The 26,917-nt window shown below is 39.5% G+C and overlaps 2 protein-coding genes across 2 annotated transcripts; both read left to right on the plus strand.

The window, feature by feature from the left end:
- The first annotated feature begins 1,113 nt into the window (after positions 1 to 1,113).
- Positions 1,114 to 7,296, plus strand: LOC308092664 (protein LSM14 homolog). The gene is made up of 5 exons (XM_080438722.1): positions 1,114 to 1,258; positions 1,723 to 1,894; positions 2,257 to 2,295; positions 3,303 to 3,546; positions 5,640 to 7,296. Exons 1-5 carry the CDS (start codon positions 1,156 to 1,158, stop codon positions 5,661 to 5,663), a joined length of 582 nt encoding a protein of 193 aa, XP_080294848.1. The 5' UTR covers positions 1,114 to 1,155; the 3' UTR covers positions 5,664 to 7,296.
- A 4,134-nt stretch (positions 7,297 to 11,430) lies between these two features.
- gpia (glucose-6-phosphate isomerase a) lies at positions 11,431 to 26,066 on the plus strand. The gene is made up of 18 exons (XM_080437164.1): positions 11,431 to 11,652; positions 13,892 to 13,982; positions 14,592 to 14,660; positions 15,200 to 15,319; positions 15,548 to 15,631; positions 17,485 to 17,631; positions 18,132 to 18,203; positions 18,364 to 18,408; positions 18,523 to 18,576; positions 19,264 to 19,324; positions 20,020 to 20,063; positions 20,952 to 21,104; positions 21,931 to 22,060; positions 23,687 to 23,763; positions 24,024 to 24,152; positions 24,602 to 24,677; positions 25,243 to 25,309; positions 25,555 to 26,066. Exons 1-18 carry the CDS (start codon positions 11,534 to 11,536, stop codon positions 25,676 to 25,678), a joined length of 1,662 nt encoding a protein of 553 aa, XP_080293290.1. The 5' UTR covers positions 11,431 to 11,533; the 3' UTR covers positions 25,679 to 26,066.
- Positions 26,067 to 26,917: the final 851 nt, after the last annotated feature.

Here is a 26,917-nt window from a genome sequence, read left to right on the forward strand (position 1 = left end):
TTGAATGTCATAGCATATATGGGTATAATCTTTGTTGATATGAAATTTAAACCCTTGTCCTGATACTGTAGATGTTTATAACAAAGTGTTTACTGCTGTTTGCTGTAGGGCATGGGTCTTCAACAGGGGGTCTCAGACCCCATAGGTGCTTCTCAGAGTTCATACAGGGGTGGGGGGGCTGCCATATTATTGTGTGATAGGACCATTTATTTTTAAATTATTTAAAAAACTTCAAATGTCTGAAAATACACATGAATACGAATCCAACATATTAGCAAAGATATTGCCCAAACAAACAAAAAACAGCTCTGATGATAGTGCTGTCAAAGACATCTATGAAGCCATCAAAGCTGCAGCATCACTTGGATGCAGCCTATATAGGCAGTTGACAGGAAAAACCTGAATACTTCCAATCTAGTCTCAAATTTCTCCACGGTCAGACGTTGATGAGACATTCAGATAAATATCTATGTGGAGGGGGTCCCTGCTTCGTCTCTCAGCGGTCCTTGTCCTGAAAAGGGTTGAAGACCCCTGCTGAATTACTGAAATGTAAGGTGGTAGTCAGAACATTGAACACGCCCAGTATGCACAGGTGATGGTCATGTTATTTTGTGTTTTAAAAATAAATTGTATTGATTGAATACTTTATTAACAGTTTGCAAAAGGTACAGTTATACAATAATGCTAAAAGGTTAACACAAAAAGCCCTGAGGGCTTGTTTCCATTGTGGTCCTGTGTATTTAATGTATCAATACATATAAAGATACAATACTATACAAGAGATCATCAATACTAGGAGCAGTAAAAGTATATTTACAGAAAAACATTTTTGTCCTCTGGTTTCCTTTAACAGTTTCTGGAGTCATAGCCACATGTTTTGTCTTTGAATCCAGCATGGTGTCCTCCATCGTGGGCCTCATTGGACTGTTTTTATGCATAAAATAAACAGTTCATTATTACTTTGTTGTGTGATTTTTTTTTTCAATCTTTTACAACTGTCAGAACTTAGAAGATATGGAAAGCAGCTAACTAGAACCACCTAATATACTCAAGATGATGTTTGTGAATCAAAAAAAAACTTCCAAGTATGTTGAAAAATAAGGAGGAGGCGGTCACCGCGGCCGGGGACGCTTCAATGTGCGCCGCGATGGACCCATGAAGTTTGAGAAAGACTTCGACTTTGAGAGCGCAAACGCCCAGTTCAACAAAGAGGAGATCGACAGGGAGTTTCAGAGCAAGCTGAAGTTGGGTAGCAAAGGTAGCATACAGTATACAGTACGTTCATAGTAACACTGAAAAACAGGATATTCTCAATACTTTTTCACAAATGGTTCATGGAAAAACAGCATTACTGTAGTGTTTTTTTTGCCTCAAAAGTTTCATTTTGATGATGGCAGTACTTCATTACTTTTTTCTCACTGGAAGTTGTTTGTATATTTATTTAATCAAACCGATATGAAAAATTTTCCAGGCCATCCTGCACAATCACTGTGGTCCCCTAATATGCCTTGTAGCTGCTATATTATGGGAGTAACTGGAGCAGACCAAACTAAATATATTATTGAGGCAGTTTTTACCTTTTGCATTATGGTACGAGCACGTTGTGGATTCACAGATCTCGTTTTCTTTACCTTTTGTGTATTTTGATCAACCTGCTATACCTGATAAAGAGAAGCTCCCTAAAGGGATAATCAAGTAAACATCAAACCTTTCATCATCCAGATGAGAAGAGTGACAAGCCAGAGAAGGCGGTGAATGGAGAGGATAAAGGAGACTCGGGCGTGGAGACCCAGAACAGTGAAGGGAACGTTGATGAAGGAGACCCGCTGGGCCCCAACTGTTACTACGACAAGTCTAAGTCATTCTTCGACAACATCTCTTGTGATGACACCAGGTATAGGCCTACAGATAAAAAACAGAAACACTTGAATGCCAAGTCATGTAATGGCATACTAGCTAGCAAACAAAGGTACAGTGCACCAACATTATTACTAGGTGGTGCATTACATAATGGCAGGGGTCAGATAAGTGTGCTTAACTGCTAGTGCTACAGTAGTCTACTACCTTGTGTACAAGGACAAGTAAAGCCGCAAGTAAATACCTGCTGCAGGGTGCTGTGACAGTGTTTTGTCATTGGAGCATGCTGGTTCATATACATGCAGTGTTAGTCCTTGTCCTTACATGTGATTGAACCAGCCACCATTTGGAATCTTGATGTCCATGAAATGACTATTGTTGTTATTTTATTTTCATTAGGAAAGCGAATGAAAAGTCTGGAGGCTTGGTGTTCCCAAGGTAAATGTGATAAAATGATCTACCAATTACAGTCATTATTGTATTTGCCACTGTGTATTATTTATTTTATTACATATATATATATTTTTTTTGGGCGGTGAAACCGCCCCTATAAGTGAGGTTTGGAAATTTGTACAATTATCCTGCGCTGTGATTGGCCAAAAAGTACCCCGCCTAACCCTGCAACGTGATTGGCCAATCACAGTCTATTCAGGACTGTGATTGGCCAGTGTCACATGACACATGTGCATAGTCCTATATAAGAAACCATAACTTGAAAAAAAACATAAATTTGTGTTTTTTCAAGTTATGGTTTCGTCCATCATAAAGAGTGTTTCAATAAATGTATTTATCTTTTGTACATGATTGGTTGACTCCATTCAGTATTGTGATTAGCTAGCAAGACACCGCCCACTTCACACAGGGTGTGATTTTTTGGGCGGTGAAACCGCCCCCTATAAGTGAGGTTTGGAAATTTGTACAATTATCCTGCACCGTGATTGGCCAATCACAATCTATTCAGGACTGTGATTGGCCAGTGTCACATGACACATGTGCATAGCCCTATATAAGAAACCATAACTTGAAAAAAAACATAAATTTGTGTTTTTTCAAGTTATGGTTTCGTCCATCATAAAGAGTGTTTCAATAAATGTATTTATCTTTTGTACATGATTGGTTGACTCCATTCAGTATTGTGATTAGCTAGCAAGACACCGCCCACTTCACACAGGGTGTGATTTTTTTACTTCAAGTGATACTTGGCTTTGGTGCTTATTTTCTTAAATCACCTGATGTATAGTTCATGGTATGAGCGTGACATGTGGCGAAAATGATGTGATGTCATGAACTTGTAGATTGGTTTTCTACCCCCCCCCCCCTTCTACCCCCCCCCCCCCCTTCTACCCCCCCTCCCCTTCCCCCCAGAATTTCTTTTGAGAAGTTTTCACCTATGATGACAAAATAGTTTGAAACCTGACCATCCACTCTGTTACTGTTTCGTGCAGGGAACGGAGACAGACCTGGGCTGAGGAGAGGCGGATGAACTCAGAGACATTTGGCATCCCCTTACGCCAGAACCGAGGCCGCGGTGGTTACCGTGGGCGTGGCGGTGGCATGGGCTTCCGTGGGGGCAGAGGTCGCTCTAACAGCCGAGGGTCCTTTGGACCTCCCCATGGAGGCGGTGGCTATAGGGGAGCATACAGAAACAGCCAGGGAGGCCGGGAGTTTGCCGACTTACCAGAGTACAGGGTAAATTTGATCAGATTTTTAGAAATATGATGGCCTTGCAAGCTCTGATCTACAAATATTAATATTGAGAATAATGCAGAATTTACACCTTGAAGAACGTTTACCGACGTTGAAACAGGGGAGCGATTGCAATTACTATACCGTATAGTCCCCCCAGGATTCCGCGGAGAAAAAGTCTTGATTCCGTGGAGAGCAATTCTTGATTCCGCGGCTTGAAAGTTAATATTCCGCGGGCATTAAAAAACAACTTGAAATTACCAGTTATCAAGCAAAAAAAGTTTTAATAATCAAGTAAAATCCTTTATGAAATAGATACAATTAATTGTTATACCATTCTAAAACACTAAAACGCCCTGGAACCTAGTAATTGAGTCAATGTTGAGTCAATAAAATATCAATTAAAGAAATTAAGACAAATGCTGACAATGCCTCTGAACATTGGCTTGCAGTCATTGCACATAGCCAAAATGAAATAATAATATTAGGCTTGTCATTCAGAATGTGAAGTTGTCTTTTTGGGGAGAAGTGGAACGTAGAAGTCACTTTTAAGTTTAGCATGAGGGAGAGGGTCTACCCTTTGATCAGTAGAGGGTTATGGCTCTTGCACACTGAGTCTGTATGTTTTGCCTAAAATTGTCACACTCGGTTCAGGTTAGATTTTCTCCATCACCATGTCTGTGATCAGATTTTTAGAAATATGATGGCCTTGCAAGCTCTGATCTGATCTGAATGTTGCAGTGTTTCGAGTCTGTACCTTTTTTAAAGACGTCATGAAATGGCTTTATTGCTAACGTTTTTGCTAAATTTAGCTCAGAAACAGGTGTGTTTTTCTTTAACCAATCACAGTGTCAACCGACGGTCCAATCCCCTCCAGGTTATGGGATCTCTGGACACACACTGCACTGATCATAGCGCAGCTGAGGCAGGCAGAGCGAGGGGCGCAATTCTAGCGGCACTATTATGCCTTCCATCGCTTATTTCTCACCTCCAATGTTTTCAGATACATATTTCAATGTACTGTTTAAGTTTAAAACTAGTAATGCACCGTCTGGCCGTCATGTTAGATAAAGAACGCAGCAGACCAAGAGTGGGCTAATTCAAATCCGGCGTGAGCTATGGGAATAAAACAGGTGAATGAAATCAAGATTCATATATATTCATAAGGGTCTATCTATGTCATCACACAGTACGTTTGCGTTTACAGGAAGTAATTAAAAATCGAGTTTTAGGGACTTTTGACAAGAATACACTTTTTTTAAAAGTTTTGTTTGGCATCTAATGATGGATATGTCCGTGGGTATGCTCTAAAAATGTGAAAGAAATATTTTTCATTTCACCACGTCTTTAAAATAGCCTGTCTGTGGATTCAGGAAGGGTCCTTGCCTAGTGTGCATACACTTTTCTAATGCAATGACACAATTTAACTCTTAAAGTGTGTGTTTGTGTGTCCCTTCTACCAGCCGCTGTTCAGGATCAATCGGTTCATGGAAATATGGCACCAGTATTGCTAGCAAAGCATCAAATACGGCATTGAAATAATCATTGAAACAATCGAGATAATTACGCAGCTCCTTGGTCAGCAATTGAAACTCGCCTTGGTCTTTATGCGATTTCAGAATATTTACATTTTATTTTTAAGTGAGAGGACCACACAATGATCCTTACTGTTTGATGACAGACTGTATTGTTTCGTTCTGTGAAATTTACACGACTAATAGAATAATACATGTCAGACTCCGTGTGCAAGGTGTCGTTTCGGCGCATAACAATTTTTATCTGATCATGATGGAATTGAAGGTGTACAAAAACTGTCAGCTTTTAGAAATTCTGTTATTGTAATACTTCAGATGACCACAGGACTTGGGTATTGCGCCTTTAACCTTTTACCTCAAAAAGCTGGGGCAAAAATACAAGCTTTTGGCTATATGAAAAACATGGCATCAATACAAAAAGGTTTTAAAATTATGTCCATAAAAAATAATTGGCCAATATGTTTATTGAAAACTTGGTAGATTTTGCTGTAGGTACTAATAGGAGACATTTACTGCTCAGTTTTAAAAGAAGTTTCTTTTGTCTTTTTTATTTTTTTCCAGAAGGACAACAAAGTGTCTGCATAGTACAACTGGAGGAAGAGTCCATGGAAAGGTGCAATTCCTTGTGCTAAAAAGTTATTAAATTAGTTTTGGTTGCTACTTTTTGACTAAAAGAATGAAGATTGTGTACTAGCTGTATATTCGTCACCAGCACTGGGTAGACTGCTTGAATGCAACTTTCCATATCTTTTCAACAATGGAAACAACAGAGCAGTCCTTCAGAAAATTTCAAGATCTCTACAAGAAACATTTCCAGGTGGCTGAAAAAAAATGTATAAATGTCATATTTCAGAGGGATGTCATTATTTTTGTTAATTTTCTTTTTTGCAGTAATGTTTTTGCTCCTCCCTTTCCCTATAAACTTGTATTTGATAATATTTTGTTTGGTGTTGAGGGTCATAAACCTCAGTCCTTTGACTGTGATGATCACTGGTATAGCTTTATTTTTGGGAGGGTAGGGGATATTAGCCTTTAATGTAACGTAAGCACCAAATCAATCCACAGGGTCTCAGTCACAGCTTTTTACCATGTATTTTTCTATCACCACTCACCCTCTCACAATACCTACGGTATTCCGTATTTACTCAGTCCATGCACTTTGGTAACTATCCCAATTCTGAAGTGGCAGTGCTTGTTTTTTTCCCACTAGATCTCATAATCAACGCAATATTCCGTTTTGACTGACTACATCTCCTGTGTTTTAGTTATGTCTTCTGACTTTTATGTTAAATTGTAGGTTTGAAATCAAAGGAAGGAAATCTGTTGAGTCTAACATAGTTTAGATGTCAACTTGTACTTCAACCTCTGTTTTTTATTGTGGTAGTGTTACCAATGCACAACTAAACTTGGTGTTAACGCAACTTAGTTTAAGGCAGGAGCATTGCAGATCATAGGACAAAGCCGACTTGCTTTTATTTTTCTTGAATTGTTTCACAGGCTGCTGGTACAAACATCATGAGTTGGAGATGCTGCTCTTTGCTACAATCATGTCTATTAGTTTCATCTATATAGGCAAGATCTAAAAAAAATGAAGTTATACGAGTTGCTTCCCAGAAAAAGGCCCAGTTAAGGTTGATTGCACTTAGTGTCTTGGCTAAAAACCTCTTTGAGGTGATGTTATTCATAATTATGTGTAATGTTCACTTTTATGTCCGCTGCTGTTTCATGACCGACACTAATTTCCTCTGGACTGTTTCTGGTATCTTTTGTAACTTCATCCTGATATTCATAATGTCAAGCACAGGTACAGATAGACAAAGGTCTGTCTCTTCAGTTCATCAGCTTATATTATTATTACTCCACTTTTAATAATCTCTTGATTCAATGCCACTAATTTTGTCCCATGGCACTGCATGGAGGTTGATAGCCTACTAAAGCTACATAAGAGATGTCATGTCAATGCAGTTACTCTGACAAAAAAAAGGAGAAGACTAATTATTTATAGCTATCAGGGTGTAGCAACTATAGTCTCCTAGCAATATTAATGCATATTTCTGAGCATATGAATGATGGGGCCCAGTTGGGAAAAGGTAAATAGGAACTGATGAAGTTTGGCTGAATAATGTCTTGAATGGGAATGGGATTTTGATCAGGCAAGAAATGTATACAGTTGCACTTTTACAATTTCCAAAATTGTATTATAAAGTGGTGTCTTCTGCTCATCTGTCCTGAGATTTATTCTGCTGATCATCATATAATTACATTGATACTGTTAACATATTACCCATTTCTCATGGTTCCCAGCTAGGGAAGCTAGATTTTAGAGTGGAGTTTAATTTATGGAATATTTGTCTCTACAGGCAGAGAATAATTGGTATATTTTTACCCGTATGTGGTGCAGCAGATTGAATGGCATTACACCATAGGCCAAAACACAGTGCCAGAAAGCAACAATTATATATATATATATTAATAATTGGCATCTGTCATTAGAGTCTCCATATTATAAGAATAATCCAGATGTAGAACATGGGCCAGAGAGTAGATGTGTTTTACGGTATGCCAAGGGTTTAAAAGCCAAGTGTGCATAAAGATTTTTTGGTGCACAAGGCCTGGCACTGACAGCACTAATGCAAATTAGCGTTAATTTAAGAGTTAAAATTAATATTTTTTTCTTTTCTTATGTATTTTTCTCTTTAAAAATATGTCAGTGTGACATGCAAAGCTACCTTTAATGTACTTGATTGTGCTCAGGAAATGTATAGAAAATATATTATGGTCTGCCTTAATGCTAGATCATTACTAAGGTCCCCAGATGATTGAAAGTCTATGAACAATAATCAAAAGGTGTTCATTTGTTGTGTAGTTATAACCAAGTTGTTTTACGCAGTTCTTTTTCAACTTTAGCTTGATGGTGGTGCAGCACTTCTGAACGTGAATTCATTTTAAAATGTGTTCCAGTTATGAGCATATACATTCATAGATCAAACTGTTTACTGCTAGGTTGTTGAATAGCTATTTATTTGCATCAAGTCACTAAGTAATAAGTATGTAGGTCAGTGTGGCTCATTGTCAGTAGAATATACAGTATTTGATTTCAGTTTTACCATCTTCTAATGGGCTCTGTGCATAACTGTTGTCCCAGGTTTCCAGACGGTGGCATAACTGTTCACTGTTCCAGTTAAGTTTCCCATCGGTTTGTTTAATTGGCTAGGCAGCAGGTTTGAACCACAAACACGTAAACACATATGACACCTTCATATGTATTTCTGGTTCAAATCTGTTGCTGAGCTAATAAGCTATGGGAAACTGAACTGGAACAGGAAACGGTCGTGCCACCTTCTGGAAACCAAGGGACAGTTATGCACAGAGCAGCCTTTGTAAATACAGCATGGCTGTCATGCATAGATGTTAAGATCTTTCCTCTTGGCACATTATTGAGGCGGCCGGTTCAAAGCATAAAGCCTGAGCTATACTTGTTTGCACGTGTGTCCCACTGACATGTAACTAAGTATAAATCAGGCTTTATGTTATTAAGAGGGAAGTTAATTGATAGGAAGAGTGGTTCTCAGCTATTTCAGTGCTGTGACACACTTAAGAAAGAAACACAAATGCCATAGCTTTACATGTTAATATTTATGGCACACAAAGCCTTGCACTAATGTAAGGGGAAGCATTGTTCAGTGAAAAGAACTGCAATGTGTATTGGACCTTATTTTTTTGGAGACTTGATTTGGTTGAATTGAATTGTAATAAACAATGTAATATCTAACCTCATCACAGCTAAGTGGGGTCGTAACATAAGTTTTCCTTGGCACACCAGTTTGGAACAACTGGTATAACCACTTAAATCCTATACTTGGTTGACCGGATCCTTCCTGTTTTCACTCTACACTAAATATGTTTGCGAAAATAGACGCGTTGTAAGCTTTTTAGATCAGATTTTTGACGAATGTTCTAGGAGTTTAACAGATGATGTCAAGTTTAAACTGGTGGTGTATAAGAATCCACAGAGCCCTGCATGGTGGTCCTGTTATTTGGTAGCCGCCATACGCAAAAACACGAGAGAAAGATGTAATCAGTAGATCTCTGGCCCATTGTGTAATGTGTACCAATTGTTGTTGGTACACAATTGAATAGTATTGAATGTCATAGCATATATGGGTATAATCTTTGTTGATATGAAATTTAAACCCTTGTCCTGATACTGTAGATGTTTATAACAAAGTGTTTACTGCTGTTTGCTGTAGGGCATGGGTCTTCAACAGGGGGTCTCAGACCCCATAGGTGCTTCTCAGAGTTCATACAGGGGTGGGGGGGCTGCCATATTATTGTGTGATAGGACCATTTATTTTTAAATTATTTAAAAAACTTCAAATGTCTGAAAATACACATGAATACGAATCCAACATATTAGCAAAGATATTGCCCAAACAAACAAAAAACAGCTCTGATGATAGTGCTGTCAAAGACATCTATGAAGCCATCAAAGCTGCAGCATCACTTGGATGCAGCCTATATAGGCAGTTGACAGGAAAAACCTGAATACTTCCAATCTAGTCTCAAATTTCTCCACGGTCAGACGTTGATGAGACATTCAGATAAATATCTATGTGGAGGGGGTCCCTGCTTCGTCTCTCAGCGGTCCTTGTCCTGAAAAGGGTTGAAGACCCCTGCTGAATTACTGAAATGTAAGGTGGTAGTCAGAACATTGAACACGCCCAGTATGCACAGGTGATGGTCATGTTATTTTGTGTTTTAAAAATAAATTGTATTGATTGAATACTTTATTAACAGTTTGCAAAAGGTACAGTTATACAATAATGCTAAAAGGTTAACACAAAAAGCCCTGAGGGCTTGTTTCCATTGTGGTCCTGTGTATTTAATGTATCAATACATATAAAGATACAATACTATACAAGAGATCATCAATACTAGGAGCAGTAAAAGTATATTTACAGAAAAACATTTTTGTCCTCTGGTTTCCTTTAACAGTTTCTGGAGTCATAGCCACATGTTTTGTCTTTGAATCCAGCATGGTGTCCTCCATCGTGGGCCTCATTGGACTGTTTTTATGCATAAAATAAACAGTTCATTATTACTTTGTTGTGTGATTTTTTTTTTCAATCTTTTACAACTGTCAGAACTTAGAAGATATGGAAAGCAGCTAACTAGAACCACCTAATATACTCAAGATGATGTTTGTGAATCAAAAAAAAACTTCCAAGTATGTTGAAAAATAAAAGTTCACTTGTACTTTAGTAATTACCCAAATGTTCACTTGGGTGTCTTTAAATGTACTTGTATGTCTAGACAATCATTTTACAGACTAGGGAATAAGGATGAATTTAAAAGCTCCTTGTGCTCAGACAAAAAAATACACTCTGTCTGGAAATGTAAGGTGTTATGTAAGGCCAGTTGACAGTAATGCAGCAAGTCGCAACTCCTTGCAACAAAGCCGTTTTAAGGCCAGTCCACACCAACTCCTTGCAACTGCCATTGGGTATAATGGTTGCAAGTAGTTGCATGTTGCAAGGAGTTGTGTCAGGACCCCAATGGAAACAAGCCACTGTGCTTTCTTGGGTTTAAAATCCTCTTAACAGACCTTGTATTGAACTGTGCTTCTCTGTGCTTGTCTTTGCAAACTGTTAATAAAGTATTCAATCAATCAATCAAATCAATGATTGATTGAATACTTTATTAACAGTTTGCAGATTTTACACAGACATAATCACATAATCAATAATCAACTTTCCACGGTGTAAAGTAACTACAAATTTTGAGTTTTTTTTTTACTTTACTGGAGTATTTTCAATTTTCAGTACTTTTACTTCTACTCCACTACAATTATTTGAAAACTTTATTTACAAGTTACTTTGCAGATTTGGATTATTATTACAAAACATAGTAACCACTTCAACCCTATACATTTTCGACCATTTGAAATTAGCCGATCTACAAGCTCACAATGCATCGCCATGCGAGGCATTGTGAGCTTGTAGATCGACTATTTTCAGCATGCAACCAAGTGTACAATCAACCATTACTATGCCATCAAGGCCTGCTAAAAATACATTTGTGTCGACAATATCAACTGTACATTTAGTCGACTAAAATCTTATGATATTTAGTCGACTAAAACTAGACTAAAGATAAAACTTTTCAGATGACTAAAATAGGACTAAAATTAGATTACATTTTATTCAAAAGAACTAAACTAAATCAAAATGTGCTGTAAAAATTAACACTGGGTGGGCGGAGCCGACATAGTCATAGTAGGAGTGGTCACACCTGGGCCTGTCATTGGTGCAGAGTGCTCAAACCGTTTCCTCTGCATTGTACCTAGTACCGACCCCTTTCCTTACATCGCCGCTGTCACGGACTCTTGAATCTCACTCACTCAGCGTCTGCAGCACTGTTTGGAACTTAGGGACCATCACCATCACTCAATCACCATGGCACTGGCAAGCGATCCGAACTACGAGAAACTGGAGAAATGGTACAAAACCAATGCCGGAAATCTCAACATGAGAGCCATGTTTGATGCGGACAAGGAGAGATTCAGCAAATTCAGGTATGTTTCGTAACAGAGCTGTCCATAGAGTTAACAGAACGCAATTAGTTCTTTCACATGTCAGGTGATGAGATGCAATGTTATGGAACAGGTTACAGCCTATTTCACACCGACGCTCTTGTGATGGAACTAACGTGTGTTCTTTACATCTAAACACCACTGTGACTGACTTTCTGCCTTCACTTGTTGTATGAGTTACAAGGTCAATCGTTTCAAATGAAGCCTTTCTCTTAAGCCCTCATTTGACAAGTGAAAGCTTTCAGAACTGTTCCACCGTAAAATGGACTTGGGTCGAGTTTTTTTGGTTAATCTTCAGGTTCGACTTCATACAAACTTGTCTTACATGAGCTAAAGGCCTCATCGTGTGGTGATAAGATAATAGCTGGCTAATGCTAGCTGCTGGCTTGCTGCCATAGCTAGCTACCCAGTCAGTCTCGTTTCGTCGTGACCTCGGTGTGTGTGAATCCTTCCTCCAACAGTGTTTCTGATTAGAAAGAGAACATATTCTTTCTGCTACAGGACAACTAGGGGTTTTCTTAAAGGCATGAAGCTGCCGGGGTTGTGTGTGACTGCAGCGAAGGCGTTTCCTCCTCCTCTTCTGTCACATGTAAAGAAATACCAAAACGCTCGCCCCAAAACACAGTCGCCCCGGGGGCAAATACGGCGACCTCGGAACGGTCGCCACCAAATATTCCTAAACGTATTCTCAGTAAACTATGCCTTAACGGTCGTCGGTCGGTAACCTAACCTTGTTCCTAAACGTAACCTCAGTAAAACTGTGCCTAAACCTAACCGTATTCTTAATCTTAACCTCAGTAAAACTATGCCTAAACCTAAACGTATTTCTAACCTTAGTAAAACAAATACAAGAAGAATACAAGAACCGCTGTGGGCGAGCGGTCCGCGGAAACAAATGGGGGTGAGCGTGTTTTGGGGCGAGTCTTCCGGTTACCATTTAAAGCACAGCCTGCTACGTGCAGGTCTGCACATCATCCATCGGATTCGGAGGGGACATCCGACCAGTCAGGGTGACTTACTTGACTGTTTCTCCTGAGTGATTTTGTTCACAAATTGCAAATTAAGTTTGCTATGCCGTTCTAATATGAGCCATTCAGCGTCCATCTATTCGTCAGAATGGAATGAGAGCTACGCCCACGATAAGCAGGAGGATGATGACCCAGTCGTGTCGTTGGTTTACAGCAGGATACACGGTGTACTTTTTTTTTACTTCATCAATCATCATGAATGTGCACCTAATCCTAAAGCACTCTAAAGAGACTTTGAGATGTTGCTATATACATCAGTTGTGCTCAAACCTTTCTTTACATTGTTGTATTTGGCCACGGACCCCCATCTAAAAATATTTTGTTCCAGGGACCCCCAGAAGCAAATATTTGACTGAAAATGTTCACTTTAAAAATCTATACATTCAAAGATATGCACAAAATAGCAGATCTACAAGCTCATTGCGCAGCACGCTTGTATATCTGCTATTTTTGTGCAGCCAAAGGATAAAATAATGCTTTTTAGCTCAAATTAAAAATGACACTGATGTTTTCCCGGTTTTAATGGGTTAATAGAAGTATGATTCCTGCATTTGTTCACTGAATGACTATATTTTTAAATGCAAAATAGCAAACAGTCCCCACATGATGTCATGCAGATTCAGTATCATTGATTGGATGATTTTGTCATTGTCGATCAATAATCATAACGTAAAGTGCTATGGCAAGCAACTAACTGTGACTGAAGCATTAACTTCCGAACAGTATTTCTAAATAAGGAGCTGCCAGTCTGTAAATGTAGACCTTTATAACCCACACACTTGTTAACCTCTCTCCTTTTTTTTTCATTTTCATCATTGCTTACAAGCCGCTGGTACCGGCAGGGGTACAATGCTCACTGGACGGTCTTGCACGCCGTGCCGGAACCTATTTGACCAGGAGCAGGCACAAGCATAGATTTAAAACTACTTTAAATTCGCACCTCAACAAAGTTTTCAAAGGCTCCCGACTCACACCTAGCGAATTAACATAGGAATAAGCCTAGATGCATATCAATTGTCCATTGTGTGACTTGCAGTGTAGGTGTTAAGCGACGTGCGCGTCACGTCATTGAAATACAGTGCAAGAACATACCAAATGAGCATTGCATGCCTGGGTACCGATAAACAAAGATCAGAACTATCCCTGGTTTTAGTATGCTGAATGTATGACACTGCTCTTGTTCTCTCCGACAGCACAATCGTTGAGACAGACGATGGAGAGATCCTGTTGGACTACTCTAAGAATCTCATCAACGAGGAAGTCATGACCATGCTGTTGGCCATGGTACGGTAAATCCAATCCTCTGTAACAATAGCAGCGTTTCCTCCTCTGTTTTTACACAACACGACACACAGTCAGTGTGTGTGGGTTAGGCCGCAGCTGTCACACTTGATCAGCCTTAAGCTCATTCTATTCGTAGTCAAACGGCTTGTCAGCCTCTTAGAGCCTTCCCTACATATGAAATGATGGTCTACATACCAGCTGTTTATCTGTCAGCAATGTTGGGGATTTGTTGTAATTTTAATATTGATGTTTAAATTGTGGGGTACAGGCATCCACTATATTGAGGTGTACAAGTCTCAGGGGCTCTGTATCCTCTGTACCCACATGTGATGCACTTGAGACCAAATGAGGACATTGTACTGAGGGGTTACACTAAAGTCTTACTTGGAGACTGTGGTGTATTATGTGTTACGCTAACATCTTCGAGAATGTGGTAACTCATTCTCACTCAAAATGAGGAAAAATGTCTTCCTTTTTTAAATGGAGCAACCTAAGATTGCTAAAGAAATAACTGCCCAAAGTGTTGGTACATACAGTGTTGCTGCTGATCCTAATGTCTATGGGCAATAAATTGATTTATTAATGTCCCTGTTTGTTTGTTGTTCCCAGGCCAAGTCCAGAGGAGTCGAGGAGGCCAGAGAGAAGATGTTCTCTGGAGAAAAGATCAACTTCACAGAGGTGCTGACTGCAACAGTATCTGAAAAGTTTCAACACCTTTTAGTACATTTCCATATTGTGTGAAAGCTTTATGAAAGTGCACAATTTTATCAGGGCTTATGTCCTGATTTTGACTGAGGAGCAAATATTGCTGCTGGTGATAGTATTGTAGTTCTGTTATACGTTATAGTTATAAGTCTGACCATATGTCGTGGTTTATCAATTTGACTGCCTTATGCTCACAATGGTGCCTGCACACTGTTTGGGGTTGCTGCTTATTACAGCACACCCTGTTTAGTCATTCAGGGTAAACCTTCCTCTTTCACACAACACTATGATGCAAAGGCATTACGCAACATCGTCCCAGTGACACTGCAATTTGTGTAGACTAATGCATCCAAAGATAATGCAGCCAAGGTTGGATAGAAGATTCACTGTTTGTTCATAATATTGTATTACCAAATACCATTAATCACCTTGTATCGTCTAAATATTATTGTCTATATTTAACTGTCTAGAATTAAACTATTATATGCTTTTTACCTGACGTGTGTGTGTAGGGTCGTGCTGTGCTCCATGTTGCCCTACGTAATCGCTCAAACACGCCAATTCATGTCGATGGCAACGACGTCATGCCTGAGGTCAACAGGGTGCTCAACAAGATGAAGGCCTTTTGTCACGTGAGTATTCTGTGTGTACATGTATGCCCAAGTGTGTGTGTGTGTGTGTGTGTGTGTATGTGTGTGTGCATATTTCAACTTTTGTACAGGACTTCAAATTGGAGTCTTTTATTTGTGGTGTTTTAAACCTTGTCTTGTAGTTGTATAATGTGGTGTTGTATTTATTTTAAGTAAGAGCAATGTAAAAGACCCTTTAACTTTGCGATTTTACTGTTGTGTTTACTGCAGAGAGTACGTAGTGGAGAATGGAAGGGATTCAGTGGAAAGTCTATCACTGATGTGGTCAACATCGGTATCGGAGGCTCTGATCTGGTGAGAGTTAATTTCTACCCCCCCCCATCCATTTGAATATGAGTCAAGTTTAATGTACTTACTACTAGCAAGTATTTGTAATTACGTTAGTTCATTAGAAACATGACAGATCTTGCACATAAAAAGAGGGATGGGTTTAAAAGATAGACAGAACATCTTTATCATCCTGAGTAGGCCTAGATCACAGACTCCGTGTCTGATCTTTAGAGAGATTAGAAAATGTATATGGGATTACAGCATATACACCGTATGTCCCCATCCCAGTGATCCCACTATAGCTATTTTTATTTTACTTTTTATGCTTAGCTATTTTGGTACTGCTCAAGAATACATCATGAGATATGAGTTAAAGTAACATGGAGCTGTGCTTGGCTTTAATATTACATATAAGCTGCAGTGAATCATTACAAATGATTTAAAAATTTGCTTGTTGGTGGATTGTCATTATTTTCCCCCACAGCTTCATTCATACAAATGATCATGTTAACACATTGGGTGCCAGAGGTTTATTAAAATATTATACGTTGAGTGCCTGCATTTCTTCCATCCACTTGCGTTATACGTTTCGTGCTGTAGAAGCCCAGACGCGGAAGTGCATGTAAACAAAGCGTGCGTGCGAGACGGCGGAGGGTCCCGACTAACGCCTGGAACAATAATATTTCTAACGCGATCCTCCATTGCAGCGTGATCGCCGATCGAAAACGGCTCGCTTCCACCACGTTAAAAAGAAATGGAGATATTAAGCTTTTAGTCAAGGAGATAACATTGAAAACGCCGACCGGAAGGATTTTTGACATGGAGCCACATCCAGCCTCTTCTTCTCAGAAACTCCTTGGGTGATGTCAAAGTTTCGTTTTAGCGCCCCACGTGGCCCACATGTATAAAAATAGAATTGGGTCAAAAACGGTCTGGACCGTTTTCGGCATTCAATGTGTTAAAGCGTGGTTCTGAAGCCCGTTTCATTTTTGCCACTCCTTCACTGTACCACATTTTCATGGCCTGGCAAAAAAAGGCCTTTTCAAAGGGAAGGAAATACAGATAAAAGTAATAAGATGCACCAGTATAATAAGATGCATTTGGTGGTACATACCCTGCCTGCACCATCTAGCTATGCAACACATTAATAATTTAATTTCCAATGCATCAAATCTAATCTTTCTACATTTCTACATACATATCCATTTGTGAGATATGACCAATCATGCTATTTTGAGAAAGTTGATCTCCTCCTCGAGGCGGCCCCCTGATAATTCCCACAATGTTTAATGAAATTTGGCTGTCTGTTCTTGAGTTATTTTGTTAACAGACAGACAGGAGCTATTACAAATTTTACCCTGCCAGTCACGCATCACTGTGTCACAGGGTCTTAACTCTTTAACTGCCAGAGTTATACACAATCTACCCCCTTCCCTGCCAGAGACAATACATTGCAAAAATAGGTAAAATGTGAATTTTGTCTCCGTTTATTTTTTAACATTGAAGTGAATGGAGCAGAAAATCTTTGCAGTGCGTTATCTCCTGCTTCCTTTGTGATAAACGAAAAATTAAAATGAAAAAAAAAAAAAGAAATCTCAAAAATCTCGCTTTTCTCGTCGACGGCGATGCAGAGAAAAACGAGAAATCTCGTCAATGGCAGGTAAAGAGTTAATGAATCAAGACATTTGACAGAAAGTCATAAGGTGGTAGAAGATGGAGCCCAAGACAAAAAAACAAACAAACTTACATAATGACACCATGCAGCAGGGCAAACAAAGAAGCCATTTTATGACTTCCTCTTGGAAAAGGTCAGACATCACAATGCATACCCGCCATGACGCAGCAGTAACATTGATTTTCTTTATGTGAACGTGCAGGGGCCACTGATGGTGACAGAAGCTCTGAAACCCTACTCGGTAGGCGGACCCAATGTGTGGTTTGTGTCCAACATTGACGGCACTCACATGGCCAAGACCCTGGCTCAACTCAATCCAGAGACCACACTCTTCATCATCGCTTCCAAGGTTTGAATAAACACAATTGTTGCCATCTTACATACATTAATTTGTAAATGGAGCCTGACCGATACTGGACACGTACATCTTTTGCAATGGTTCCTAAAATGTTGCTGTCCACCACATGCAGCATATTGTACAGTTTAATAATAAAACATATTGTCCAAAATTACTTTAGTAGTAAAAAATGTTTTATTTGTGTTTTTATACATCATCCCAAGCATCTTTTTTGACTTATGTTCTGAAAACAATGTCATATTGGTGCGTATTGGACAACAGTATACGCCGATTAATGATATATCAATATCATCTGATAGATATATCGCTCAGGATCTAGTTGTTATTGTTGTGATTGACTTATGTTGACATGGATATAAACAGTTAATGGGTGGTATCAACACAGAATAGCTGTTTATTTTCCCTGCTCTCAGAGATAATGAGGCACATAATTAATAGTGTTCATTAACTCTGTGCACAGCATTACAATCAGTTTGTTATCAACCTTTTAGACATTCACCACCCAAGAGACCATCACCAACGCCGAGTCTGCCAGGGATTGGTTCCTCAAGACCGCAAAAGACGTGAGTGAATTATTATTCTGAATACCAATGAGGCCAGTGTTTTCCCTACCGTGGTATAAAAATATGGATTTGATTAGTGCATGGAAGTATCAGACACAAGTGTTACATGTCATTGTCATCAGCTTTATGCATGTTTCTCTCTCTTCTCCATTTGTTGCAGAAATCTGCAGTTGCCAAGCATTTTGTAGCGCTGTCCACCAATGCAGTAAGTGGCCATTTCCAATGACACTGATCCCACATATCCCCATGCCAGCCATACTGGGTAATGGATTTAACCTTTCAGTGACATTTTACTTTGATCTCCTCTCCTTTCTTCTAGCCCAAAGTGAAGGACTTTGGCATTGACACAGAAAACATGTTTGAGTTCTGGGATGTAAGTGTTTACAGTATGCTTTGTATAATATACAAATCAACAGACTTTCTTTGTTAATGGTATAAAGACCGTGCACGTAACATGATGATGCCATGATGCAAATATTAACAGAAATGTGCAAAAAGTTCAGAATGACAAGTGGCTAGTTGCAAAAAAGTTGAGAATGACAAATGCCTGTATGAAAATGATTTGTAATGTTATGGCTTTCTTTTCTTCTTTTTTTTACACAATCTGCATTAATTTGTTGCATAAACATTATTTGCATGGCTCTGGTAAGGCTCTGAGCGACTGTAGTAGCATGCATAGCATCAGACTAGAGCCAGGTCAAGTTAAGTTTTTATATAGTTTGCAATAAGTTTCCTAAACTGTCTTGAGCTCATGGAATTGTTCAGTGGCATACATGTTATGCCACTGAACTGATTTGAACTAATTTGAACATACCAAGCCATAAAATATATTTGCAAATGTTAATTATTATACATTTTACCCAGATATACATAAAACAATTACAAGATGCCACAAAGGATTTCAGATCAGCATCAGCCTGGGAAATCATGAGCAATCATCAACATAAAAAATTGTTCTGACATGTTTGATGAATTGTGGCCTTGTCTGAGAAACTAGGCCATGTCTGTTGTGTCGCTCTGATTGGTTTGGTGACTGTTATGTCATGTTTGCATATTCCAGTGGGTTGGAGGCCGCTACTCACTGTGGTCGGCTATTGGTCTGTCCATTGCACTGCACATAGGTATGTCTGCTGGATTTGCTCATAATCTACTGTATGGCATTGTCTTAAAGCAGTTTAGATCATTCCTGGGTAACATGACTTTACTATGGTGTTATTACAGTGGAATTAATTATGGAAAGGTTTGCAGAGTACACAATAATGCAGTGCTGCTAGCATTTACAGAAATGTTATTGACTGATTAGGCCATTAGGAAAGAGGTTGTACTGGCACTGTGATTGTGTACTTGCAATAATTATCACTATGGGCGGCCATAGCTGAGTGGTTAGTGAGCCCGCCTAGGGAGCCAGAGGCCCTGGTTACCCCAGGTACGATTCCAGGCCAGGCCAGCAAATGTGTCGATGAAATGAAATTTGTCCCTGAGCAAGACTCTTAACCCCTAATTGCTCACAGGTCCTCATTGGAAACAAGACCGCAAGGACTTTCATGAACGGACCTGTTTAAGGAATTATCCTTTAAAGGAATTATCCTTATCCTTAATTAAATCAGATTATAGGCTAATATGCTGTAATAAAGCCATTATAAAGTAAGTTGTTAACCATGTTATAACCGTGTTATGTATGTGAATATGCTTTGTTATGCTCATTACTGAAATGTGTAATTGTGGATCAAATTTCCCTGCTCATCTTGGAAGTATTTAAATTGTGTTTTTAAGTATTGTCAAAATGTTTCCTCTGTGTTTCCCCTCCTTCCTGTAGGATTTGAAAACTTTGAGCAGCTTCTTTCTGGTGCACACTGGATGGTAGGCACACTTTTCTTCCTCCCTTTCCTCTCCGTAGGCATTATTCAGTATTGTTCTGGCATCTGAGGGCAAGTTGGTGCATGCTTGTGCCACAGAGTACGTGTCAGACTTGGGGATCATATTACTTCCACTGAATTTAATTCATTTTGAAATGACCAATTCTTGCATTCTATTATTATTGTTATTATTTTACTTGTTTGACATTAAAGTTATGTGAGGGAGGCTTCTTTGAAAATATCTGCCAGGGCATCCAGCTGGCTAGTTCATAGGTTTGGGATTTATGAACTAGCGCCGCCCCCCCTCCCCCCAGTTATTACATTGGCCCGGGGCGCAGTCCGAAGAAAGAGAAAAATATAGGACGAAGAAGACGACTAGACTAGGACAACAAGAACTCAGTCACAGTCAGTCACAACAGGAGTTGTGACTCCTAGTATGTTCTTGCACTACAAAGGCAAGACTAAATCACAGTATCGGGGGTTTGAATCCGGTACATGACCCCTCATGTGTCATTGGGTCATTCCTAATGGGGTCCTGGGGTTTGAGTAGGATTAGGGGTTAGGGTGGGCCCTGTGTCATCTCCTCACTCTACCGTCTGTCCAGTATCTTGCCACTGTACTATGTAATGAAGCATAAAGAACAAAAAAAAAAATGTTGGAAGAGTTAACATACAGTAAATGGTCAAATGTTGCTTTTGCACATTTATGAGGCCTTTTGCATTATACTGCTCAAAATAATTAAGGGAACACTTTGATCCCTTTAATTCTTTTGAGCAGTTTTTGTTAGCAGTATGTACATAGGTCATGAAAACTCAAAATAATTAAGGGTTCAAAGTGTTCCCTACATTTCTTTGAGCAGTATAGTTACCATTGTTTCCTAATCCCACCTCAGGACAATCATTTCCGCAACACGCCTCTGGAACAGAATGTGCCGGTGCTTCTGGCTGTGCTGGGAGTCTGGTACATCAACTTCTTCCAGGCTGAGACCCACGCCATGCTGCCCTACGACCAGTATATGCACCGCTTTGCTGCCTACTTCCAGCAGGTCAGTCAGGCAGAGACACAAACACAGAGCAAAAGGGTAGAGAGGGACTGAAAGATAAAAGACAGGAGATGGACACATAACATCTGTTGGAACAACAGGTTATGGACACATAACATCTGTTGGAACAACAGGTTATATGTACTGAGTGGTCTGCTACTACTTGTTTAAAAAATTGTTCCACTTTAAATTACTCTTTGACAATTTATTTTCTTTTTTTTTCTTGATGGCATCTTGGCGACCGAGTCTTGTGAAAGAGACTTGTAAATCTCTCTTTCTCTATATATCTATATCTCTCACTCTCACTCACTCACACACACACACACACACACACACACACACACACACACACACACACACACACACACACACACACACACACACACACACACACACACACACACACACACTACCAGCCTCCTCAAGGACCACACAAGTGGGGAATGCATGCCCAACCTGGTTATGCAATACCTGTTGTCAGAGTACCCTTTGTACCTCGTCCCTTTTATGCCCATAATCTATGGAGATTTTTGTACTGTCTGTCAGTCTGTGTCCCCTTTATGCCCATACATGGAGTTCTGTATGCGTGTGTGTGTGTATGTGCATATGGTGCAACAGTTAATCTAACTAATTGAATATGAAAATCTATTTGAATAAAAGTAGATTTTAAAACATGTCAGGAAGTCCAGACACAGTTTTACTGTAAGCGCTAGCTAGGCCCCCTGGAGCGTTGGCCTGGTTGGCATCAGGAACGCCTGGTTGCTGTCAGGATGGCAGAGATAGAGAAGCTGTGTTGTGTCTGATTGTAATCTTTGTTTGTGGTCCACAGGGTGACATGGAATCGAATGGAAAGTATATCAGCAAAAGTGGCAAACGTGTCGCATACTACACTGGACCGATCGTCTGGGGAGAGCCAGGGACCAATGGACAGCATGCCTTCTATCAGCTCATTCATCAAGGTACTTGAAAATTATGAATATAGTATGGAAGGAAGCCCATTTCTGCCACTAAGTAAATATAAAAAGGCCTGAATTGTGAGTTTTTTCCGCAATTGTCTATCAAATTACAATTATTGAATTTAGCAGACAATTGGTGTGCGTTGCATTATGATTTATTTAAAATTCAAGTGGTAATGTTTTATGGAATGGGACCGTGTATTCCACCTTAGTAATTAGTGCTGTGGTTTAACCTGCACACTTGTCATCACCACGTGACACTAGTAAAGGACACCTGTTGTGCAGTCTCTTTTGGCATCTCTGTCAGATGATGCTTCATCTTCAAATGAGTGTGCATTGTTGTTGCTGTTGATTTGCGGGTGGACTTCCCATACCTGTCAAACTCTCCATTTTTGTAATGCTGTGGATCGCCCTCCAAGAAAGAGACAGAGAGAGACGGAAGGATAATAAATAATGATACATTTCCGTGTGCTTTTTCTTTTTTTTACTGGCCAGGATATCTGGATGGAATTATATTTTCTGGTCTTTGTCATTTTTTTAAATGGCTTATACCGGTAATTACTGCACCAACGTTCGCCTACAGCGACCTCTGTTGGTGTGTGTGGTGTACATGTGGTCCGTGTGGGTGTATGACTCCGGGCTTGAATCTCTGTCCGGCCCTAGCAGACACTCTTATCTATAGTGATTTACAAAGTGCAAGATCAGAGTAAATGGCAAAAAAAATGTCAAGCTAATGGAGTGCCAAGAAAACAGTTTAGAGCAGCCACACTGGCCAAGTGAGCTGCACAGCTTGAGCCACCCCCATTTACTACATTTATGTAGTAACATCTGCAGAGCATGGTATATATCATCATTAAGACCAGCTGGTTACTCTAAATATGAATGAATGAATCATGTAGTTCTGATTGGCAAACAGAACTATACTGTAAATCAGTGGTAGGTAACAGGCAGCCCATGGCCCGCCAGCGGTAATATCAGCAAATGTGAATATCAGAATATCTGATCCCACATAGGTAGGATATGGACGGCAATGGCTTTGCATTGATGAAACCAAGCAGGATGAACGCATAGTTCTCTTTCCATTCTTCTTTGAATGTTCTGTTTTCCCTGTCAACTTTACTCTTTAGACTTGTGGATGAAATACTCATGTTTTAAAATCCAAAACGTGTGTTTCACATGCCTGAAACAATACACTGTTTCTCTCTGTTCTAAGTAGAGACCTTGAACCATGAAAGGGGTCTGTTAGAAAAGTATGACTGTCTCTCTCTAGATAAAATATAGATTTTTTTTTACGTTTTGTTGAACTAAATATCCTCTAAGTGCCACATTTGAAGATGGTGCATACACAAAATGTGCACAACATGTACAACTATAACATTTAATTACACACACATTTAGTTATTATTGTGTGTTTAAGTGTGTGTATATAAGGTGGTTTGTCGCATGTTCCAGTTCCTAAATTAGCCATTGATTGTGTTCTGGCCCGCCATTCTAATGGCTTAGAAAAGAATTGGCCCGAGGTCAAACTTAGTTGCCGACCACTGCTGTAAATTCCTGAGGACCTTCATGAATGTCAGTTCCCCTCATGTGTTATCTTTGACCAGTTCCCCTTATGTGTTATCCAACCAGGCACCAGAATGATTCCTGCTGACTTCCTCATTCCTGCCCAGTCACAGAACCCAATCAGGGACAACCTTCATCACAAGGTACCCCCTCCCCCCTGTGACCCAATAACTGTTCTCATAGTTTTTAATGTAATTGTTTGCAGAAGATATCTGACCATTTTGAATGTGAAAGCATGTGCCTCAGTCTGCTTTTCCATGTATTTTAATCCAGTGCCAGTGGAAACGTAGAAGGATTTCGCAACTAAACAAACTGTAAATGTCTTATTTCTCAATGGTTCAAATTCAAGACTCCAATTCCACTTGCTGCAGGCTAATGTCTGTCCTGATTCTGTGTTGTTCAGATCCTGATGGCCAACTTTCTGGCCCAGACGGAAGCGCTGATGAAGGGGAAGAGCTCGGACGAGGCCCGCAAAGAACTGGAGGCCAGCGGCCTGGGAGGACCGGCCCTGGAGAACCTGCTGCCTCACAAAGTAGGTGCACTGATCATAGATCTGTTAGTCAGTTGATTGTCCAATCCTGTAGGAAGGCATTTTTATTGATCTTACTCACATCAACTGTAGTGTCCCAGTTCGGGGCATGCCATAATAGGCAAACATTCAGGGAAAATAGCATATGTACAGTATAAGCTCATAAAGTTGTGAGCTTGTAGATAGATGATGTTCGATGTCCGGAATTGGTGTAGAGGGGGGGAAAGGAGGTGACCAAGTATAGACTCCTGGGGGGGCTTCCGTCAACAAAGAATATAGTGGTTAAGCTTACAGAGGTTAAATTCCCAATGGACATTAACTTGTCTGCTTATTTGAACCTCAGTTTAAATTGTCTGTAACTGCAAATGCCTAGCCCTATGCTCTGTTTTGCTCTATCCCAATTGTGAATTAATTATAATTATTTTTTCTTTTTTATCCCTGTCCAACATTAGGTGTTCCAAGGGAACAAGCCAAGCAACTCTATTGTTTTCAAGAAACTGAGTCCCTTTATGCTTGGAGCTCTGGTTGGTAAGTTGTGGTTTGTTGGCACAGATTGCACTTTTGCCCCATTGGCGTCTTTGGTCAGGGGGAAGGACTTGGCACAAATGGTTAAGGATGGAGGAAGTAAGCTAGTATTTCTGCTGTTGGTAACTAAGCCAGTGTTTCTTCTGTTAGGAATTAGAGCTTGTGTTTCGTTAGTGATACTGTGGTTCACATCATAAATCAGCCTGGTATATTTTAATGAGCTCCAAGGGAAATGTTTTTGGGTTGTTGTTTTTTATCCATGGCTGTCAAACCAAAGGAACCTCTTTAGACTGATAATAGTATACCCATAAGATTATATTCTCTGGGCCCTACCCCTTATGCCTAAACTTTTTTTGCATTTTTTTTTTTACTAAATTTTGAAAAACATTTTAAAATAGTGAAAATAGCCGATTTACATCGACATGTTGTGAGCTTATAGATCGGCTAGTTTAAAATGTTTTTCAAAATAAATTTAAAAAAGCCTAAAGATTAGGTATAAGGCGGCACGCAAAATAGGGCCCTCTGTATTTTATGCTTCCACTCTGATCTGATGTCCTGTGTTTTACAGCCATGTATGAGCACAAAATCTTTGTGCAAGGTGTCATGTGGGACATCAACAGCTATGACCAGTGGGGGTAAGTCAAAAACCCAGCCATGTAAATTGTATATTGTACAAACCATATACTTAATGAATCTTAGGTAAACTTATAATACTTTAGAGGGCCTCTCATGAAATTAGACATATCGACTTTGAAGATGAAATGGAAATAACCTCTAAGATGAGAGCCACACAGCACTGACGCAAGACTTTATTTTATTCAACATTGAGAATGTGTTTTTTTTTTTGGTTTAACAAAGTTATTGTCTTCCCTCCCCATAGGGTCGAGCTAGGCAAGCAGCTGGCCAAGCAGATCGAACCTGAGCTCCAAGATAAATCTGAGGTCACCTCCCATGATTCCTCCACCAACGGGCTAATCAACTTCCTGAAGAAAAACTATGCCTGAATAACCTCCCAACCTCCCTCTGCTCTGAGCTTCAGTTTATAACCCAACACCATTGGCTGAATAATTTAAGTGTTGTCCTCTCATTGGCTAAATTAATTCACTATGTAGTCCTTGGCCACCATAGCTGTTTGACCCTGCCGCCAGGATGAGCACTTTACGTTTGTGATCGCCAGTATGTTAATTTGAGTGTTGATGTACATTGTGAGACTTTACTGTATATGTTGATGTGTATAACCTTTTTAAAGGGAATCATCCGGTTGCTTTTTGAGGGGAAGAAATACAATCTCCCATTAATAATGTGCAGATATTACTGTAGGTGAAAATGTGCCCCACACTTTTAACATAGTCAGCACTGAGTTGCAAAATAAATGTTCCATTTGTCACTTTATGCACTTGTATTTTTGTGCTTTGGTTGGTTACACAACACATTTATTCCTATCCCTTAAGCTCTATTTTCTGATAGTAATCATTGCTATAGAGTTTGTTCAATAACAAACCCGTCTCTACAGCTCTCTGGTGGGTTGCATATTTCAGCTAATCAGGAGAGAGTATCCATTTATCAGCTTAAATGTTATAGTGTTCCGGTTTTGTCTTCTCACTTTGTGTCATCACTTCCAAATTCACTTGTTTATCCTGTATACTGTGTGAGTTCTCTCTCCTGACTGGATAAAATTGCTATCCCGACCTGAACGTTTTCTGTTTACTAAAGAGCTCTATTGACGGGAAGATTCCCTGTTACTGAGTGAACAACCACTCCATAGCAATCATTGCTATCAGAATATTTAACACCTACTGGCTGCACCTTAATGTATAATTGTGTATTTAGATTTGCCATCTAAAATCTTATCAGAGATAATTAACCAATATCTGTAGGACAGGATTATTTGAACTAATCACATACTTTTGGTTTAATTAAAATGGCATGTAAACTAATCACACAGGTCTAAACAAACATCAGGCAATCATGAACAATTGTATGTGACCAAATGCTCAAATAGGAAAATCAATTGCGTTTTGCAGTTCCAGTATAGTGTTAGTGATATAGTTAGTGTTGGTAATGTTAGTATTATACAGTGGTTACACTGTTAGCGTAGTTCGTGTTAGTATTATACAGTACTTATAATTAGGTCAGTTCTATTGGTTATCTGAATACCGGCCTAGTGGACCAATCACTACAGTGGCGTGGCCCAGGAGTTCCAACCAATCATATTACAGCTGATCTACAAGCTCATAAATGGT

This window comes from Gymnoscopelus braueri (genome assembly GCF_963280865.1).
Source record: "Gymnoscopelus braueri genome assembly, chromosome: 9".
Classification (NCBI taxonomy): Eukaryota; Metazoa; Chordata; class Actinopteri; order Myctophiformes; family Myctophidae; genus Gymnoscopelus; species Gymnoscopelus braueri.

What these genes read in the sequence shown, in the direction of transcription:
- LOC308092664 (XM_080438722.1), top strand. Translation starts at nt 1,156, where the DNA reads ATGAAGTTTGAGAAAGACTTCGACTTTGAGAGCGCAAACGCCCAGTTC. An exon ending in GGAGGCTTGGTGTTCCCAAG is followed by an intron (nt 2,296 to 3,302) that starts GTAAATGTGATA and finishes TGTTTCGTGCAG; the next exon opens with GGAACGGAGACAGACCTGGG. An exon ending in CCGACTTACCAGAGTACAGG is followed by an intron (nt 3,547 to 5,639) that starts GTAAATTTGATC and finishes ATTTTTTTCCAG; the next exon opens with AAGGACAACAAAGTGTCTGC.
- gpia (XM_080437164.1), top strand. Translation starts at nt 11,534, where the DNA reads ATGGCACTGGCAAGCGATCCGAACTACGAGAAACTGGAGAAATGGTAC. An exon ending in ACATGTTTGAGTTCTGGGAT is followed by an intron (nt 18,577 to 19,263) that starts GTAAGTGTTTAC and finishes TGCATATTCCAG; the next exon opens with TGGGTTGGAGGCCGCTACTC. An exon ending in GTCCATTGCACTGCACATAG is followed by an intron (nt 19,325 to 20,019) that starts GTATGTCTGCTG and finishes TCCTTCCTGTAG; the next exon opens with GATTTGAAAACTTTGAGCAG.